This window comes from Amyelois transitella, chromosome 12 (genome assembly GCF_032362555.1).
Source record: "Amyelois transitella isolate CPQ chromosome 12, ilAmyTran1.1, whole genome shotgun sequence".
Taxonomy (NCBI): Eukaryota; Metazoa; Arthropoda; class Insecta; order Lepidoptera; family Pyralidae; genus Amyelois; species Amyelois transitella.
Window position 1 is genome coordinate 7938433 of NC_083515.1, and position 21857 is coordinate 7960289.

Consider the following 21857-nt stretch of genomic DNA (forward strand, 5'->3'; position numbering starts at 1 on the left):
TATAAATATATTTATTTAGTTTGACCCCACACGAAGTTCTCTGTCAGACCGAACTTTAATGGTTGACTGGTAGATAATGCTCCTAGCATTAAGTCCGCCAATTGCTCCCCAAGCTCATCTCCAAGGTGACAGGAAATAAACAGAACTATAGCCAGGAGGAAGAAAAAGACAAAAAGATTTGCTGCAGTCGGTAGCTATCATTATAATCTGAAACTCATGGTAACACAACTGGCGGCCTCGTTTACATTTGTAGCCAATCAGTCAAAAACTTGATACTGCTCTTTCTTGTTTTATTATTTTGTTTTCTTCGATGTTTTCCTTGTCAAACGATATTTATACGCCACTACTCGGAATTTTTATTAATGCCTACCAATCAAACCCATTCTTTTGTATGCGAACTGAATCTTTTTGAGGATTCGATGCTTTGAAGTTAAAAGTAAATATTTGTTATCGCTTGCTTTCCCGCTGAAAATTAATGACTAAAATTTTAGATTTAGTTCTTCAAAGACGATTTTTAATAGGTATATTAAAATTGCTGAGACTAATATATAAACATATTTGATACAAGTCAGCGTGTAAATATTTTACTTTTATGTAAACTCATCGGTTATACGGTTGGTTGGCGCACCGTTAATATTAAAAGTGATTAAAAAATACCAAATCAAAGTAATTGTTTGCAGAAAAATATATATACAAACTTTATTATTATTATGAATATCTTTACTGGTACCTATATCTGACTAGGTTATTACAATGAAAACGGCTGCTCCATAATATGCATTAAAATATTAATCCGTTTTATGGTATATAAACTATCATGAAATAATATAGTCATTGCTACCATAATAAGTATTTTGTCGGTGATATTTGTATGAATTTCATAGCACAATATGCACGAATGATTATTAAAACGCACATAAAAAGATGTATTCATGGAAAAGATAAAAGTTGTTAAATATAATTTGTATCAAAATTGTGTTATTTTGCTTCAAATTGTTGAAAATTGCTTTGTTATTTTATAAATTTGCTAGCTTTTACCGAGAAATTTTCAAATATATTTATGCAGCAACGGCTTTCTACGTTATAATACATTAAAATTATTCAAAATTTCAGCTTTGTATTTTCAATAGATTTCACTATATATGTTTCAATGAACTTTTCCTTTCGAATTTAAAGTATTACGCAAATTATTACTAGCCTAACCCGAAATCCTAACCTGGTCGTGAGTTAGGCTAGGAATAAGGAAAAAATATATTTTTCGTTTCATACCAAACCCTATTGCTAACTTGACCCGATCTATCGTTCGGGCATGTTTACTAAAGTTACCCCAATGCGATAAAGGTTTTCACTCTCCTCTTTCTTAGAATAAAGGTTACGACTACATTTCTGATATCTAGTTACTAAATGACATATTTTGTTTTCATACAATACATTATATTGAAAATAAAAATTAAAAGCCCTATAAAAACCGTACGTCCGGGAAAAATTACTTAAAAAATTATACTCTTCTCCATTCTTCTTTCCAATATCTTCAGAAATTATTCTCATATTAAAGTTTTTAGCATGAATACTTATTTATTTACAATATCCAGTGCTAACAATATTGCAAATTTAACAATTTAGCGTAGTGCATGTGGTAATTAATTTTTAAAACAAAAGAAACTTGGCTCATGGCAGAGCGAACGGCGGACGAACTTGAAAACGGAACACTCAGGAAGCTCTCTCATTGGTAGTTATATATATTTTTATAAGGTTTATTTAAAAAGCTGCATTAAGAACTGATCATGTTTTACGAATACGCTTAACTTTAGCATAAGTATCGGATCAATTAATTAAATATGTTTATATCAGAGGCAGCATCAGTTGAATGAGGCTATTTTGTTTTCAATGACAAAATTAAAGCGAATCATTTATTTTCCTTTTTTTTTAAATTGGTAGCTGTTTGTTTTTACCAGCAATTTGAGTGGAATCTGGTGAAATCGTAAACTATTTTTAAATTTTTTGCATATGTTTAGGTTGATTTTCGTGAAATAGGATAATAAAGTTAACATTTCAAGTTTTCTTCAAATAATATGGGAACCTTATCTTTTGACAATGTTTTTCAACTAAAATAGATTTTGCTAGCTAACTTGCACCTATAGAAATAAAAAAAAAAATAGCCCGTTTAGCTCCTCAAGGTTTTGACTGTCTATGCGCAACATATTATTAAAATTGATTTATTAGTTTCTGAGTTTATTCATTAAAAACAAAAATACAAAACATTCATCTGTATAATGTAACTACGGGTAGTATGGAGATGTTTGTATGAATAATATTGTTAGACTGCTAGTTTTGCACCCGGACAGACAGTGCGGTAAACTTATGATCAACTTAAGATTCGAAGATAGTTATGGCATGACATCTCGAGTTGACATATACTCGTAGACAATATCTTGCATACGAAATGCAACCGATACTCAACAGAGACCTCAAGTTTAATTGGTTCTGTGAGATGCCGCCATTTTGAAGTTAGTTGTATTGATATAGAGACATATTCCTACAGTGTGCTATGTTTCACTATGTTATATTTTTGTGTATAGAGACATATTCCTACAGTGTGCTATGTTTCACTATGTAATATTTTTGTGTATAGAGACATATTCCTACAGTGTGCTATGTTTCACTATGTAATATTTTTGCGTTAATTTTGAGGTTAATAAGTCATAGATAGAGATTTTAATATTTTAATATTTCTAATTATTAACTTATCTTGTTTATTTCTATATATAAATAATCACGGGTTATTCTATAATTTCTCATGGAAGTTGAACGAGAGTTGCTTCGTGTAAAAACCTGATTTACCCAATCCTAGATCATTGTCAAAGGCACACACTCCAGGCTCCTCTCCAGAGAAGTGAGGAAAGCAGTAACCAGAAATAACGCTAGAATGTTGGTGATTCCATGTAAACTTCCCGTTTCCAATAACTACAGCGATACTACCATACCTATTATTTATTTTAACAACACGTTTTAATGCTAAAATAAAAGAAATCACTGTGAGTAAACACCGAGAGCGTGTTCCGCCGCGATCCAAATCGCTAGGCTCAAGAGCGGCGCGTAGCGGCATTTAGAGGCTTCGACCATGAATATAAGCGGCAGCGACAAGCGGATTCTTCCGCTACCTGCAATGTATATGAAGACTTGCCAATCAACGTGCTATTAACACAGTGTGTTTGCGAGTGCATTTTGATTGAATCATTTCTGTACAATTTTTTGCGAATCTTTTTGTAAATAAGCCAATAAAATAAATAAGACTTAAACATCCTTGTGTTGTGTAGTGCAAACGAGGGAAACAAAACTTATTTTGCGTTCTCGCAGATCTTCTGGTAAATAAGATATTTAGGTCTTTGTGTTTAAGCTTTTTGAATATTAGCACTTTGTTAGTTTTGATAAAAAAAACATGTGTTTGGAAATAAGCCGCAACCTGGAAATAGTTTGTATAACTTCAGAAATAGGAAAAACATATGTTATTGATTTCTTTTTAGCTAAATTAAAAGAGTGTTAATAATCCTTGTCTATTAGTTTTAAATTGACCTCTCGCTAGCGCTTTTCCAATAAAATTGTAGCTTTAATATTGTAAAAAACTTTATTGCGCAGCCTTTTCGCATAGATCTAAAAATACAGTTCCAAATGGGTTTCATTGGAAAAAATATTTGAAAAACATTTGATGGCTTTATTTGAATCGCAGCAGCAAAACCGTTAAAAATATTTGCTTGTAGTTTTGATTTGAATCGACTCGATGTCAAGTTTGTTAATTTATCATTTCACTTCGAACCACATTTGTGGCAAATTAACTACTAGGTACTAAATACATAAAACATTCCCAAAGCAGGAAGAAATAAAATAATTGGCAAATATTTTTGTAGCAAGTATACTTACATAAATGTTTATTTATTATTATGTAGGTACATCAACGAAAAGAAATAAAAATAGAACTTAAGCTACAGAGAAATTTAGTACAGGGGCGCTATTTATTTGTATAATATACATACTCTAATAACAACCATGCTTCTTTCCCGGAACGGAACACCGAGACTACATTTTTCCACTTACCACGATTCAAACGTACTTTTTCTTCCCTCTCTCTTTTAATGTAAGCTCGTCCGTTTAAGGTACTCGTGATCCTAACAATTGCTAAGACGTCTCCAATGTAATAAAAAATTTGCTATGATGAAACAAAAAGAGTCATAAATTCACTGATACAAATTGGTGGTAGAAAAATTTAAAATGAAGAAATCATTACATTTCATTCAGAGCCAGAATTACTCATAAGCTTTCCTTCCAAACCCTAAAAAATATTTACTTCTTAAATTTTTGGCTAGCAATTAACAAATAGTATCTAATATAAATAACAAAAAACATACTCTGAAATCTAATGACTCACTTTTTGGCAACCATTTATACAATTTTTCAATTAAGCTGCCGCGAATTTAAAATTGCGGTCTGCAAAATCACTCGGTCAATTCGTACAAATTCAGAATATTTTGTGTGTTTTCAGACGTGGTTAAAATTAATAAAATCTCTTTTTCTCTCTCAATAATGTCACAATAATTTTATTCCAAATGTACACACCCATAATAAGTCTTTGTCCCTTAGTCAATAGTCACAACACAGACTACTCGTAGAAGACCATTTTGTAGCTTGATTACTTAATGGTGAATGATATCCTACCTCATCTTCTAGAAGAGTTATTAGTATTTCTGACTGTTAGCTCTAAAATGGTAAGCTGTGATTGTATGCATGGAAGTAATAAGTACTAGCAAGAAATATTTTTATTACTTCCTTTATCTATCTATATATATAAAACTCTTCCGTTACTGAGTGACTGACTGACAGACAACGCACAGTCGAAACTACTGGTCGTAGACAGCTGAAATTTGGAATGTAGGTTCCTTGGGATATGTAGGGGAGCACTAAGAAAGGATTTTTGGAAATTTAACCCCCAAGGGGGGGAAAAGGGGTAAAAACGTTTCTATGAAAAATCTTATTCCTTGGGTTTATAAACTTGAAACTTGGCATGAACACGTACATAGGCAAGTAAATATGTTTGACATTATAAGTTTTTTCAAACTACCCTCCAATCGTGATTTAGGGGGTGCGATTGGGTGACTGATTTATTAACGCACAGCCGAAACCGCTCGGTATAGGAGTCTGAGATTTTGAACAGAGGTTTCTTTAGTAACATAAGTGAGCACTAAGAAGGGATTTTTGAAATGTCAACCCCCAAGGGGGGGGAAACGGGATAAACTGAGCCGGGGCTGCGGGAAAGTTCTAACGAGATGCCGTGGCCCCGGAACGCAAAGGGCAACTGAAGGAACGAGGTGGGTTTTAGTCAGTAAAAGTCTGACACTCCCTTCCGTTCCACCCAGAGCGGGAGAGGTCATTTGATGATTTCCCATCCTTAAAAAAAAAGACTTTGTATGACAACTTTCAGTCGTCTCTTTAACATACATAATAACATACATAATTATGTACATACATGCATAACATTAATAACATCACGCCTTTTAATCCCTATTTTGTGTTAACACTACCCATACAAACAGCTACGAAATTTGTCCGCATCCATTTTCACCTAAATTCTTAACGTTAATGAGATTTACTTTTTATTATCAGGTCAACCTAATAGCCTCACATGTACGTATAACTTCGTAAGAATTTTCTTTCAACTCCTAACCGTTGAGGAGTTGTACCTTCCATCATCAGCTCATTCACATGGGATGATGACTATCAGACGCAAATACTTAATTTGAGTTTGATTTCCCTGGAATACCATCATTAGATCCTGACTAGGTAACAACGGGATCAACTTGAAAGTATACTCTACCGAACAAAAAAAGAATCACGTAAATCGGTCCATAAATCTCGGCGTAATCGGTATGCATAAATAAAACACCCGAATTTTATTTTCTACTAGCTTTCCCCCGCGACTCCGTCCGCGCGGATGTCGGTCTTCGCGTAGATGGTTTATTTCTCCAATAGTCCGGTCAATTTAGACCAAAAAAAAGGAATGAAGCTACGCTGAATGCTGCAGCAAGCTGCAGCTGCTGCTGCATGAAGCAAGCTGAAAATGAGTTTAATTGTTTAAAACACAATCAAAAGCATTATTTCAAAATTCCCCATGATTCCGGTTTAAGGAAAAAAATTACCCAAGGTCAAAGGTAAGAAAATGGGATTTTCACGATTTTCTTCAAAACGGTAAGTTTTATAGGAAAATTACCTCAGACATAGATTGTAGATCATAAAGATATATATAAAAAGGAATCAATATTTTTTTTCAATAAAGCTACCGTTTCTGAGATATAACGATGCAAAAAGTTGCAAGCGTCATAATATGCATAAGCACGTCTCGTATATACTCTATGTAGCAGTAATATAAGTAAAAATATTGTTCTGTCGGTAATTTAACTTGAATTCAAAATATACATAAGTATAATGAAACCCAGTCCCTTCATTTATACTGTAGTGAAACCTTGAGACAACATCTGTCTCTCTGTTTAATTGTGTACGTGGCTAGGGTCGTATAGCTGCTTTATCTCAGAATGCTCAACACATGAAATACCGTTAGTCTTTAATAATAGTTGTCCTTGCGGGGATACCGTTGTCGGCTATGGACACCACGGCCTCTCATGCCCTAGGAGTGCCGGCCGTTTAGGGCGCCATGCCGCCCTAAATGATATAATCCTCCGTGCTCTTGCCACCATCCATGTTCCAGCCGTTCTAGAACCAAACGGTCTGGCTCGGGATGATGCCAAGAGACCGGATGGTATGACTTTGGTACCCTGGAGATTGGGGCGGCCTTTGGTGTGGGATGCTACTTGTGTCGACACACTTGCGCCGTCTCATCTTCAGTTTACTAAATCTAAGGCCGTTCTGCTTCAAATGAGGCAAAAAACCTCAAAAGGCACAAATATGTAGTTATAGGGATCAAAGTTTACATCAGATGGCAAGTGTGATAGTGATATTGAAAGGAGAGTGAACGCGGGGAACATGGTGAATGGAGCTTTGCATGCCTTTATGAGCAGTCAGAAACTATCCAAAAAGGCTCGACTGGCTGTGCACAGGGGCGTGTTGGTCCCGACATTAATGTATGGGAGTGAAAGTTGGGTATGGCAAAAGAAGCACGAAAGCAGAATAAATGCAGTGGAAATGAGAGCGTTAGGAGTATGTTGGGTGTGAAATTGAGTGACCGGATAAGGAACAGTGTGATAAGGGAATGTTGTGATGTGAAAGAAGATGTAGTTACAGGAATAGAAAAGGGTATGTTGAGATGGTTCGGTCATGTGGAGAGGATGAATGAAAACAGGTTGACTAAGCAGATATACATGGAGAGTGTGGAGGGAAAGGTCGGGGTGGGAAGACCTAGACGAACATATCTTGATCAAATTAAGGACGTCCTGGTAAAAAAGGGTCAAGTCAAAAGTACCCGAAACCGCCGAGCTTGCATGAAGAGAGTTATGAATGTAGATGAAGCAAAGGAAGTATGCAGGGATCGTGGCAAGTGGAAAGAGGTAGTCTCTGCCTACCCCTCCGGGAAAGAGGCGTGATTTTATGTATGTATGTATGTATTTAGTTATCGGTAATATCTATACTTTTGAACCTTTTGGGGTAGAAACTCTGGGACCGGGGGGCCTATCTGCCCATCAGCTTTTCCGACAATTGTCTAAAAAGCTAATTGAGGTATCTCTTGACCGGAGGGCTGGAAATTATCTGGCTCAGAGAATCAGCTTTGCCATTCGAATTGGCAATGCTGCCAGCCTTCTGGGCACATTCCCGCATGTTAATGCTATGCAAGGACTGTACAATTTATAAATTAAATTTTAGTTTGTAGTCATCTTTTTTCTTTCTTTTTATAAGTAGTTTTAGTTTTAATTTGGTTATTGCATTGAATTTGATAATTGTAATCTCTATTATTGTCCTAAGATGATTTTCTTCACTTAGGGTTATTCTATTTTTTTTTTAATAATAAATGCGAAAGTTAGTCTTGAGTACCACTGCGTAGTGAAAACACGTGTTTATTCTAACCTATTTCAGATTTTTTCAAGTTTAATAATAAAAATGTTAAAAAAAAACGCGCTAATAGTAGTACACTACCTCAGAGGTGGCAAGGAAACGGATGCATATTATGACGCTTGCAACTTTTTGCATCGTTATATCACAGAAACGGTAGCTTTGTTGAAAAAAAATATTGATACCTTTTTTAAAGATAACTTTATGATCTACAATTTATGTCTGAGGTAATTTTCCAATTTGAAAAACTTACCGTTTTAAAGAAAATTGCGATACACCCATTTTTTTACCTTTGACCGTGAGTAAATTTTTTTCCTTAAACCGGAATCATGGGGAATTTTGAAATAATGCTTTTGATTGTGTTTTAAATAATTATACTCATTTTCAGCTTGATGGGAATTAATGTAGCTATGTAGTATTTTTTCATAGTAATTAGTAGCGGCCCGCTTGTGCAGCAAACGGTTCAAGCCAAAGCCGACTTTAGGCGCTACAGGTTACGGCGCTAAATCCACTGCGGGTAACGCAACGTGTGTTCGCGGTTCTACAGAACAACGTCTATGGATAAACTGAAAAATTATGATTTTTTTTCTTCGTATTTTTTCGGGATAAAAAGTATCCTATTTTACGCCCAGGATAATAAGGTATAATTATACCAAGTTTCATGAAAATCGAACCGTTAGTTTTCACGTGATGCCTGAACATACAGACAGACAGACAAAAATTTTTTTAATCACATTTTTGTGTTTGGTATCGATCCAGTAACACCCCCTGCTATTTATTTTTTCAATATTTTCAATGTACAGAATTGACCTTTCTACAGATTTATTATATGTATAGATATAGATTAACTATCACAAGTTGTCTCGATGCTCGATAGATGGCGTTGGCATCGAGATAGATCGCGCTATGGTTTCGTTACCGTCATTTAGCTAGGTAGCGTAAAATATTTTAATTTATCGTGTAATTATAGCAGCGCCCCTAGCGGACATACGCGAAACTACATATTACACACTACAAATATTTTGATTTGAAATTATTTTCGTTTGATTCATTAACTTTTAACTTGACTTATTTAACTTATTTTACTCTCTATTTCAGTTAATTTTTGATTTGTTGATTAGATTTGATATTTTTGATAGTATATTTAGTTAGTGTTGGATAAGTTTTATAGTGTGAGTTGATTTTTTAATATATTCTTCATTTTTTATTCATTTCTTTGTTACTTTATTAGTCTTAGTTAATTTCCATAGATATAGTTTTAGTTAAAAAATTTCTAATTAAAATGGTTCAAGAAATTTTGTTTGTTAATGGGAATTATATTCCTCATGCTGTGGTAGATATAGAAAAAGATGGAGCCTGTTTATATAACCGAATTACACGTGGGCGAAGCCGCGGGCGGAAAGCTAGTTGATAATATAATCCATATCTTATTATTTTCCAAAACGCTTTCACGACTAAACTGGTGGAAATATTATAAATAGCTATAATTTATTATCCTAGGTCAAATATATGGCACAAAAATATAACCTGAGCGAGAGAGAGAATATTTAGGAAAACGCCAGTATCAAGTATTCTTAATTCAAATTTACTTTTAAAAAAAGAAAACATCATCCATGTTCAAAGGAATTAAAATACACTTTTGATGTTATCCTTAGAGTAGATTTATATTTAGTCAGCGTTACTCGATACGTTTAAAGAAACAGAGCACTAACGCGCGTCGGGGGTGGCTGGAGCGTTGTTCCGTGCTCTGTGGTAGAAATCTACACGCCTACTGACAATCTTAATGAGAAGAACCGAATGAAATACTGAAATAACGCCTGTCCTTGTTTATTTTAAGAAATCTTTTAACGTTTCTATTTAAATTCATAAATATTAGTTAAACTTTATTGTTTAAAACATTTTTTATGTGATATCTAATTGGTTCTCCGCACTTTAGAAAAGGACCATTTAATATCGTCCATGGGTGTCGCAAACTCTGCGTTTCTGGTAGAGAATAAATTAAGTTTAAAAACTTAAACCAGACTACTAAACCACTACTAAAACACTCTTTAAAAGTACGAAACAAGGAAATGGTCTCCGCTGAAATTATTATGTTCAAACTATTAATTATTCTAATACGCCATATCGATAGAGATCAAACAGCGGACGATCAAGAGGCTTTTAACTACACTTCGTTTCTCAAATTTTGATAACTAGTTTAGAAGTTATGAGGGCACAGATGAACATCCATACCTACATACATAAATATAAAATCATAACCCTCCTTTTTGCTTCGCCGTAGTCGGGTAAAAAAGACAAAGTATCTCCTTCTTGTTTATTTTATCGCGCAAATTGTGAAAGTCTATTACGGGAATGAAAACAATCCTGGGACTCTTCCTTAAAGCTCTCAATGCTATCATTAGCCCATCCAGCTTAACTTGAACTACTGGCTCTGTCTACCCCATCTAAACGACAAAGATGCAATATGTGTGTGTTTTTATTATAACTGAATGATACTAACCAGCCAATAGATTGAGCTTCCGTATTATTTTAATAGGAAAAAGTATTATTGACGCTACAAAACACAAACCAAATGGCCGCCATTGAATGCAAATCAAACCGCTTGTACTAACTTCGGAAACAAATTTTGGTTCATTGCAGGAAAATCTGCGAATGTTTTGCCTATATTTCTGTAATGGGTTGGCAATTTTATCATTTCTTCGGCCTAAAGCTTATTCCTTCTACCTACTATTTTCATTTGAAACCGTCGAATCGGCTGGTTAAAATGCGTGAAGCGCAAAGAGCACAGGTTCGAATCCCATCTCGGTCATGTAATAATGACTATTTTCGAAGTTATGTATAATACATTAGTTTGAATGTTAACCGATGCTCTTAGGGTGAGGGAAAACATCGCGAGAAACCTGCACATTTAGGCTTATGGATGTGTTACCATGATAAATCCAATACGGGTTAAGTTTTCCTGCAAAGGTTGCGGAGGTCAGACGGGAGTCGCTTCGTTTGAAAACCTGCGTCACCTAAACAAGGATCCATGGTCAAAGGCATACATACTCATTGCTTCTCTTCAGAGTGGTGAGGATACAACTGGAACTAAAGCCAAGAGGAAGAGAATTTTTGACTTTTAGTGTTCATGAAAAACTTACAGGCAGCATCTTTGTTCAACCTTTGATACATACGTGATATACTTTAAATACGTGATCATTGTCTATTTAGTACTAACACTCCCCGTGTTATGAAAATGAATACTCTGTTGTTCAAAATTCCGACTCTTTGGGGGTTCAATCAACTTAACAAAAGCTTGTAACATTAATTATCCCAATAATTATTAGTTATTTGAAATAACTTTATCCTTTTTCAATTTATGTGTACCTACATAAACAGCCGTGGGTATAAAAAAAATTGTCCCTATTGGCCACATTTTTGTGACAACTAATAATTCTAGTTATAAATAATAAACTTTGGAAACTATTACATAAATCACATTTAGAGAGACAAATACGTGCCATTAAATTTCCAATAAATTTCCGCACAAACCGACATCACGCTGATGAAGCAAAATCATACATTAAAGTCACAAAACAAAAGACAGATATAAACCTCCACCTAAACTTGTTTATAAAGTTTTTGAATTTTTGTATTTGTGACGAATAAACTAAGAAAAACGATTGAACCAATTTTTATAACATTTGGCATAGAAACAGACCTTCAGGAGAAATAAGGCTACATGTTTCTGGAAATTTTAAATTAGTATTTATATTTCCGTTCAATAGTATAATTAAATCTATTATTTAAATAATGTGTTATGGATGAAACAACTATACTTCTGTTTATTTCTTGTTTTGTGTTAGCGTTCACTACAAATTGTTAATTAAACATAATTCATATTACGTGAACATGATAAATTACACCTTAGATGTCGGTAACTAATTTTAATAAAGTTTGATATGAAGCTACGATCCATTATAACCTAGATGTATTAGATAAGAGATCCGTAAATTTTACTGCGGTCCTAAACTATAAGTCTGAGTTTTGTACCTACATTAGTTTGATTGCAACCCGATATTTTTTATTGCAAGTGAAATCATCCTGAGAAAACCTGCACATTTATATGACTGAATATGTAATCATATGAATATGGGTTCCAATATGGAATCAGACAAGAGTCGCTTCGTCTAATTGACTTAATTTACGCAATGTAGTATAGTGGTCACAGAATCTTTACAGAGAGGTAAGATTCAATTAATAGATCGTTGGTTTATTATAAAAATAAATATGATCTCAAAATAAATACGAATCATTTCAAGCTGCATTGCGTTTTGACTAAAAATACTCCAAAAACTAACATCAAACTGCGTTCAGTCATTCCCATTCAGCAAAAAGCGAACAACCGGCGAGTCACGTAACGCCGAAACTGTTCTTTGTCATAAAATGTACACTCGAAAACAAAAACACAGCACCCTAAAATCTAAATTTAAAGTTAAGTACATTCCCTTAATGAGCTACACTTAAGAGCACTTGACGTTGTGTCCTCCAAAAATCAGTTTTATTACTTAATCCTTAAAGCACGTTTTTATTTCGATCCATTTGGGTAGGTATAGGAAATGTTCGAAAAGCAGACGTTCGAAAATAAATTTTATGGCATACACTTTAAAGTTCATTTTGTTTCAGTGCCAAGGACAGTACTTAAGGAGAGGTATGAAAGTGCTCCTGAAGAAGACGAAGCTGCTCACGATGTATCTGATCTTGATCACGATGAAGTCGGTAAGTTATAAAAAATATCAATCAATAAGTAAAATAAAATAGTAAGAAAAGTGTGGCTGTGAACTGTGACAGTGAATATATTAAAAAAATATATTTTACCGTAATAAAAAAAAAAACTTTTACAAAATGTTCAGTTATTTTAAAATGGACATGGACATTGATAGGGAGCGTAGGGCATTGTCTGTCAGATGTAATATGTTGGCCCGTAGATTTGCTAAGTGCCCCTGTAGTGTAAAAATAACGTTGTTTAAGGCATACTGCCAGGTATTTTACACATGCAGTCTATGGGTCAACTTTACGCAGAGGGCATACAGTGCCCTACGTGTTACATATAATAATGGCTTGAGGGCGCTCTTGGGGTTGCCAAGATACTGCTCCGCATCAGGTATGTTCGTACAGGCTCAAATTGACACTTTTCAAGCTATAGCCCGAAAGAGGGTAGCCTCCTTGATGTGCAGGTTGAACGGCACCCCCAATCGTCTACTCAGAGTCATCGCTGGCAGGGTAGATGGGCCCTTTTTATGTCACTGGACTCGACAGCATTCGAGCTTAAATAAAAACGTGTCAAATTATTACTAACATTAGTACATAAGATTTACTAACAACTCTGGACTGTGTCTGAAATAAACATATTTTATTTTATTTTATTTATTTATTTTTTTAAAAACAAATCTACACAAGATCATGGATTCAGCGATTTGAAAAAGCGAATTAATATTTAAATTGAAATATGTAGTTGAAAAGCAATTAGGTGGTCCGTTCGTGAATTCTGTGATTTGAAAAATGAATGTTGTATTTCTTTAAACATGTTCAATATTTGTTACATACCTAATTTCAGGTTCATGAATTCGGCGATTTGAAAAACGAATATCCTGTTTCAAATTCATGTATTCTAAAGTAGTACACATGTCCAAACATGTCTTTTCGTGGAACGCCGGTCGGAACTGGAAATCGAAGCGCAGTTGTATTTCCCTTGCGGTTCTTGCTATTACCTGACTTGACTATTTGAATTTGAATTTCTGGGTCAGTGTGGTCAGTACGATACTGAAAACACTGTATGAAGACTCCCTAGCTAAGTAGAATTGGAAATCATTAAAGATAATGCGCATTGTATAAAATTGAACAAGTTAAGCTTTTATTTATTTTGTCTTGCCCGTTTTGATATTGAATCATAGATTTTAGATAATCGCCATTGCCACAATAGGACCTCTTTTTGAAGAAATAATCCTTCATTATTAATAGGTAACATTAAATAAATTGCATTAACATTTAAAAACACTTACACAAATAAAAAGACTCCGATAATTCAGTGTACTCTAAAAAATCATTCCTTTTATGTATTTCTTCTGGTATCTTAAGCCTTCAAAAGAAAAAAATGTGTAAGACATTCGTAATTATATTTAAATGTTCATTGGAAAAAAAAGTTGTTACTAAGATAAATTAATGAAGTCTTCTTATGACTTAGACGATAATGATCGAGGTATCTAAATAATATATACTGTGTCCATATTCGGCCAAAATAAACATAAGGGGGAAAGGAAATGTATTGCAACAAAGAAATAATGACTAAGCCATTATTCCCATCGCTTTTCCCGAAAGTCCTTATCCCAACACTTCTAAATCTATTCGTAACAAAGGTATCTACACATTGGACGAGCTACTTAGGCAAGTAGGTACTTGTTTTACGCTTAGGTAAGTCATTCTAAAAATTAGGTTATGAAAAGAGGTGGCTTGTTTATGAACGTTTAAAGCAATCCTTACTTAAATTTCTATGAAAATTAATCATTTAGAATTACTCTAAATTGCATTGACTAAATACTTTTATTTATTTCATCGTTGAATATAAATAACTAATAAACTTAATGATTACAAACTAAAACTACCTATAAAAAAGAAAAGAGTTTTTGTTTTTTTTAGTTATAGATATAATATTTCATTCCATACTATTATAAAAAATCTAGAATATAAAATGAATGTACTTCCTACTAATAATATAAATGCGAAAGTTGTAAAGATGTGTAGATATGTGTTTGTCACTCTTTCATGTAAAAACTTACAATCAGATTTCAATGAAACATTGAAGAAATATAGCCAAGATACTGAATTTAATAATAATTTTAAATATATAGAGATTGAAGGCAAGCAAAATCGCGGGCAACAGCGATTACTTAAAATAAACAAATAAAAATACTCGCATGCAGAACTCGACCAATGTGAATTTCGCTTACGACTAACATAAATCAGAACTTGTAATTGCGATAGTAATCACAGTTGTAGAAAAGAAGCCAATAGCTGCGGTAAACTACAAAGGATGTAGCGATCCGGGGAATAGAGGGTAGCGAGGTTTACGACGGTGCTGTAAAGGTGCTGTAAGGATCGCATTTCGGGTTAACCTTTTAAGTGCGTTGTGATTTAAGAGTTGTTGGTTGTAAAGGAAATCGACAAGTCACTTTAAGAATGTAAAATATAAAGGAAATTTTAAAAAATGCTGTATTACATTCATACATAAAAACACGGTTCGCAAGGGTATGCAGACATCTTTCCACTTGTCACGATCTCCGCAAACTTTTTTCGCTTTATCCACATCCGTAACTCTCCTCTCCTCTCATTCGCTGAAATGATTAAATGCATCTTCCATTTTCTTGTTAATAAAAAAAAAACATAGAACATATCGTGTTCAAAAGGATATGAAATATACACAAATGTGTTTCTCATGAATATTCAAAACTTCCGTACAAAACTCAAGAAATATGTCGACAAAGGCAATTTAATTAGAAGAGTCTTCTAAATGTTCCTTGAAGATAAACGCAAATTTTGAGCATAAACGTGTGTGTACAGAATTAAAATTCATTTCGACTTTATTAACGTACACGAAAGATACGAGAAGAAATTTGCCTAATCCACTCTTAATTTGGACTCTGCCAGTAAAAAATACAGTAAGAAATAGAAAAATAGGACACAAACACCGCCTTTACGAGTTATTACAAATAAGATATACGATAAATTGATCTAAATATAATAAAAATGCTAATAACTGACAGACTTACATGTCAACGCACAGCAGTAAAGATTCATTTAAATTTGCTCAGTAGTTTTTATGTGAAAGAGTCGAATTGCTCAACAACTTTTGCGTTTATAACATTAGAAAGAAGAAGTATGTTTTACGTTTTAGACCAGTTCCTTTCCTATTACTGTCACCATAAAGTGACAGTAATAGTGACAGTAATTATGCGCTGTTTTTATGTGAAGGAATATAAATTCCTTTACATAAAAACAGCGCATAATCTGCTTGCATGCCTCTTCAGGTACACCCAATTTTCTCTCTCATATTAGTATTGGGACGGGTACTATGCACTGCCAGGCGAATTTCAAAAGCCTTGCATTTTACACGAACAAAAGAAAATAGTTCAGAAGAGGGATAGCCTTTCTGCACACTCATTATTTTCTACTTGCAATCTACAAGGATTTGTTTGCCGTTTTGCGTCGTGTTGGAGAGGTCCTTTGCTTTGTCGTGTAAAAACGGATTATGGGATAAGAGCTCTGCTTTCCTTAAGGCGAATCCGTGACGGTCCATATTCTAACTCTATTAGTAATGTTATTAGTATTTTGCGACGTCGTCAAATCCCCCATGAAGATGGATTTAGGAGCGTTTGTCGGGATTATGGACGAATCTCTTGGAGATAAGTTAATTTTCAAGTAAATTCAAGCTTAGATATTGTCTTGTTTGTGAATTAGACAATATATTATACTTGGTTCCATTCATGCTTTCAATGATTATATAAGATTTGGTACCATTGACATCGAAAACATTAGTTTTCGTTTAAATGTAGGTGAATTTCCAGGTTGTTCTTAATTATATTAATGTTATTCTGATACTTTGAAGTCTTTTCCACATGCGTTTAGTAGATTTCGCGTGAAAAATAAAAATTTGTAACGTTTACGTCCACGTTTAGGGAAGAATCTGGGTGCGCATATGACCTATCTATCTCTTGTTTGACCTCCGTGATCCTTATTATGACAATAGAAACTAAACCAGCCCAGATCATGGCTGCCACTAGGTGACATCTTACGACATCCACGGGTAAGACATGAAGTGGTTCTATTTTTAAAGTGCTTCAAACCACACGACTCTAACTAATATTTATAAATCCTGATATTTGATTATTATTCGCCATAAGTATTCTACCCGTGTCATCTTCAAACATAGGGCACAGAAATCATGTATGTTTGTTAGCCCTTAGCGTAGACACTTTAGTCAAGAGTTACGTCGTCATCTAGATCTCCATGATTTTGCCTTGTTATTTCATGATTAATTTTGACATTTGTTCCAGACGATTCTGGTGACCGTTGGTGGGTGGAGTCTGCCGTACCTCCAGCGCCAGCTGTGGCTGCGGTGCCTCCCCAGAGACCTTCCATGTCCACCAGTGTCAATGTCAGCAGTACCAGAGATGTGCCATTGGCGTCACCACCCAAACACCATTTGGCTAAAGATGGTAAATAATAAAGCACCTGAACTCTAAAATATTTAGACCTTCCTCTTTTTCTTTTTTTTTACATAATCCAGGTCGGCTGGAAGAGATCCCACTAAGGGATAAGCCCGCCTTTGTACTGTATTGTTTTATATTTGTAATATACTCTTTTAGTGAACAATAAAGCATTTACTTACTAACTTACTTAAATCCCTGTTAAATGCTCACTTCTTCCGAGAGGATTCCGGGCATGCTGTTTTTTTTCATATTGGATAATAGTAAAAGCTACACTAGATTAGTATGCCTAAAAACATTAAGTCATTTTTGTCGAAATTCACAGGAAAGAGTAGGTTTTCCTAATCTGAAGTGCCAGGGTGCCATGACTTCAACGTATTCATGATGTTCATCATAATCTTTCTGGCGTATGTCCCACACATTCTTTAAAGTACCCTAGGTCCAGTTATGATCCAGGAGGGGTTAAAGTAAAGTAAATACATATATAATTTTCGTAACATTAATCTTTCAAAAAATAATAAAAGCAAGCCTTTCGACGCCATATTATTTAATATTTTTAAAAACGGCTCTAACTGGATATCCGTAACAGAGATGCGTCCAAAATATGAAAATATTTAGAAAGCCGCAGGTTTTTTCAACAAATTCGGGTATACATTTTATTGGCGGAATCCAACGTTATAAACTCAATTAAAATTCCTCGAAACGACACGGAACTTCTCGGGTAGCATTATACTACGAGTAGATCACCTTTTTATATCATATTTTTGCACTAATTTATAACTTTCTTTACAAAAAGTACATGTACTACGTGTAAAATATTCCATAATAATAAAAAAGTATTGTAATCATTATTCTATAAATGTATTTTGTCCACAGATCAATTTGACATCATGTACCTATACATCATCGCTGCGGTGTCGCTGGCCATCGTGCTGTGCATCATCGTAGCCATCGTTCGTTGTGTGATGCGCAAACAAAGCAACGAACAGCCCAAAGGTCCAGATGTGTCAGCCACCACCGAAATCCCCAACGGTTTCAACGACAGCATATCAGAGGTCGACAACGACATCAACATCACTAGTCTGTCTGGTCCAGTTGACACAGTGGACTCAGGAATGAAGCCAGAAATCCAATTCACAAATGTAGCCCTCAGTCCCAAGATAAATCGTTATGTTGGCCGTCCTGTGCCTAATACTTACCCCCACGTAAGCACCAACATGTACGGACAAGTTGCAGAATACCCCATAGAAATGCCCCTGCGAACAATGCCACACGGGACCCTGGGTCGAGGAGTAGCCGTAAAGACACTCCCTCGAGTTCAAATGCAAAATGAAACAGACCCTAACACAAGGAGTTTATATCGATATTCCAATGCGCAATACTACTTCGGGTGACAAGAGCAGAAAGGTCAGTGTTCAGACGTATCCAGGACTTATTGTTTCTAGATAGTAGAAGTGTAAATAGTTCACAAGACTAGGAGTCGTATTGTCCTACTTTTAAACATGGAAACTGTGATATTAATTGAAACTTTCCTATTGTACTGCTGACAGTTTTAAAACTTCGGACTCGGAGAGGCACTGTATTTAATTATATTCAGTCTGAAAATCTAGATCAGGTAAAAATAGATTAATCTTTTCAACTTTAATGGCTGTTGAGTGTTTAATGAATTTTACTTTGTAAATTAAATATTTTGTTAGATCCATAATTAGTTTTGATGTTTATATTATATTTACAATTTTCACATAGAATTTAACTTTACTAACACTCATCAAGCAATGAGTAGACAAAAGCCGTATAGTACACCAAAATATAATCAATGTCACATATATTGAGTCCATAATACAAACTATATTCCAATACAATGTCAAGAATCGATGAATAGTGAATTTTACAATCGTAAAATGAAACTTGTAACCGTTGAATGTTCTTGGAAAGTTACGTCACTTTTGCCACGAAAGTTACGCTCGTTGCGGATCATTTTGCAAATTGTTCAGACTCTGCGAAATATTATATTAATGAATGTATTTCACATAATTTGTTCGACGCGTAGAAGGAAGATCAAAAGTAATATATATACGTATATACTACTATCGCCTGATTTATATAACAGAAGGCTGCAACTTACTCTCGCTACAGTATACATCTAGTTTTTTAACATACATTACATTTAGTAATTTGACAGTTATCGTTTTTTTTACAATTATACGTATAATCACGTCTATATCCTTTGCGGGGTAGACAGGCCAGCAATCTTAAAAAGATTTAGGTCACATTGTTGAGCTTAGTTATAGAATTCAGATTCAAATAGAGACAGGTTGCTAGCCCATCGCCTACAAGAGGAATCCCAAGTTTATAAGCCTATCCCTTAGCCGCTTTTTCATCATCCATGGGATAGAGATGGAGTGATATATTCTTTTACCAATGGTACTGGGACCCACACGGCAGCATGTTTCTTTATACAATCGTAGTATGATCCCTATGATGAGTGATTAGTTTTTTTTTTTCATATTTAATAACCCTTATTTACTATGGCATTATAATCCTATAATCCTCCCTGTATGAGTTTATCAAACTGAAAGAGATCTCTTCACGGGATGTGTTGCAACAACAATTTTAAATGTAATTTTTAAGCACGTTGTATCTTAACAGATACTATAATATGCCTTAAGAGATTCCTGGGCCACCTCCCATATACTAATCAAGTCGTTAAATCAGACATAAAATTTGCTTAAGTTGGATGAAGGCAAAAAAGTTTCATTGCTATACTAATTAACAAAGATTATGTTTTATAACGGTGCCCTTCTGAAGTCTAAGTAATAATGAATTACCTACTTATAGAAGTTAAAATGTTGTGAAATAATTTATGATTGGTTGGATGTTAGTGTTATATAGATTTAAATTTATAAATTTATTTTATTATAGGGAATATTATACTTAGTCGTGTTGACTCTCTTTTCGATTACAACTTTATTGTGTAAAATTTCTGAAATATAAAAAAAAATCCATTAAATCTCATCAAAAGTTTAATTATGAAAAAATATTAAGATTAATTTTTTTAAATGTTTTATGTTAAGGTAGAATTTAAATTTTAAAATAATTATAAAAGACAGTCAACATGACCTAGTAAAACAATAATTTCTAAATGACTGACTATGCGCCTATCCAAATCATTTTAGTTATTATTTAAGTATAAAATAAATTTATCTGTGTACAGGTAACTTTTTATGTGGTACATCGATTTAATAAAGTAAATGCACATTGGAGACCATTGTATTTATTATTCCTAGTACTTTCTTGAAAAATAAATAGTTACTTTCGGAATTTAACGTTGGAGTGAGAAAGCCTAACGTTGATCAAATCGGGGGCTTTATCGAGAAAGGTCAGGTAAAGAGTATAATATAAGTATAGTATAATAGTAGAGTATAATTATACTCAAACCCAAAGCGACGAGCTTGCGTAAAAAGAGTTATGAATTGTGGCAAGTTAAAAAATGTAGTCACTGCCTACCCCACCGCGAGAGAGGTGTCTATGTATGATTCATCATCAATCTAGTATTAGACCTGCTTGCGTGACTGAAGAGGAGCTAGTCTATTTTGCTTATGTTATATTACTAGTTACATACATACATATTACCACGTCTATATCCTTTACGGGGTAGAGAAAGCCAAAAGTATCGAAAAGCTACGTTCATTGTAGTAGTTACTTACGTTTATTTCGTTTAAATAAATATTGTAGGTCTAAAAGTGAAAGTACGATATAATTTGTTGCCTTGAATACATTTTTCCCAAATTAATCCCCACGCCACAAGGCAACAAAATTAATTGCAATTTAATTAAAAGCCTGTCAAAAAGTACCTACCGTCAGAACCAGCATATTGTCTCAAATATAAATCAAGCCAGCATGAGTTTATTTAGCAGAAAAACCTTATTTTTTGTTTATATTTCATTAAGCTGTGACAAATTATATAGGGTTCAAATAATGACTCTGAATTGACACATGTTTTTTGTACAGGTTTTATTAAACAAAATAGCTAAGAATGCAAAAAGGACGGCTAGGTAGGTAGGCTTTTGTATTCTATTTTTTTCCAATCCTACAGGAATTTCGGATAAAGACTACTTAAGAACCTGTATTTTGAATAGTCAATAATATAATTGATAATCTCTTTAATTTGGGAGTTAGCAGCAATTTGGTAAGTTTGACCAGTGTTTCAAATTACGGAGAGCGGGATTACCGTCAATCTCACATAAACATAAAATAAAGGCATTTCTCATTTAACGCAAGCTGTAGGCGAATTTCAATGCAATAATTTAATATTTAATCAAAGCAAAGAAGAACATATACATATATAAAAACAATGGTTCTGTACCTTCCTTATTTTCAAATTCGACCAACAGTCGCACTTTTGTGAATAACATGCCAACAGGGAGTTTTAATTTAAATATGTAGATGTGCCAAGGAACTGTAGGTAATGAAGTGGAAAAAATTCATAAAGTTTGTGTTTTTGTCATTATTTATTCATCGTCGGTCGGACCTCCAAATTTAATACATGAATAGGATATCAAAGTC

At 34.1% G+C, this 21857-nt stretch overlaps 1 protein-coding gene across 3 annotated transcripts in view; it reads left to right on the top strand.

Annotated features, from left to right (window-relative positions):
• LOC106141629 (uncharacterized) overlaps positions 1 to 21857 on the top strand; it is a 52774-nt gene that overhangs the window by 14679 nt on the left and 16238 nt on the right. For 2 of the 3 annotated variants that reach the window (XM_060947047.1, XM_060947046.1), the window contains exons 5-7: positions 12715 to 12807; positions 17139 to 17300; positions 18168 to 18698. In XM_060947047.1, coding sequence (XP_060803030.1) covers positions 12715 to 12807; positions 17139 to 17300; positions 18168 to 18685 — 773 coding nt within the window. In that variant the 3' untranslated portion in view covers positions 18686 to 18698. Of the gene's footprint in view, positions 1 to 12714; positions 12808 to 17138; positions 17301 to 18167; positions 19714 to 21857 lie in introns of those variants that run through there. The other variant, XM_013343271.2, reaches the window with a different exon arrangement.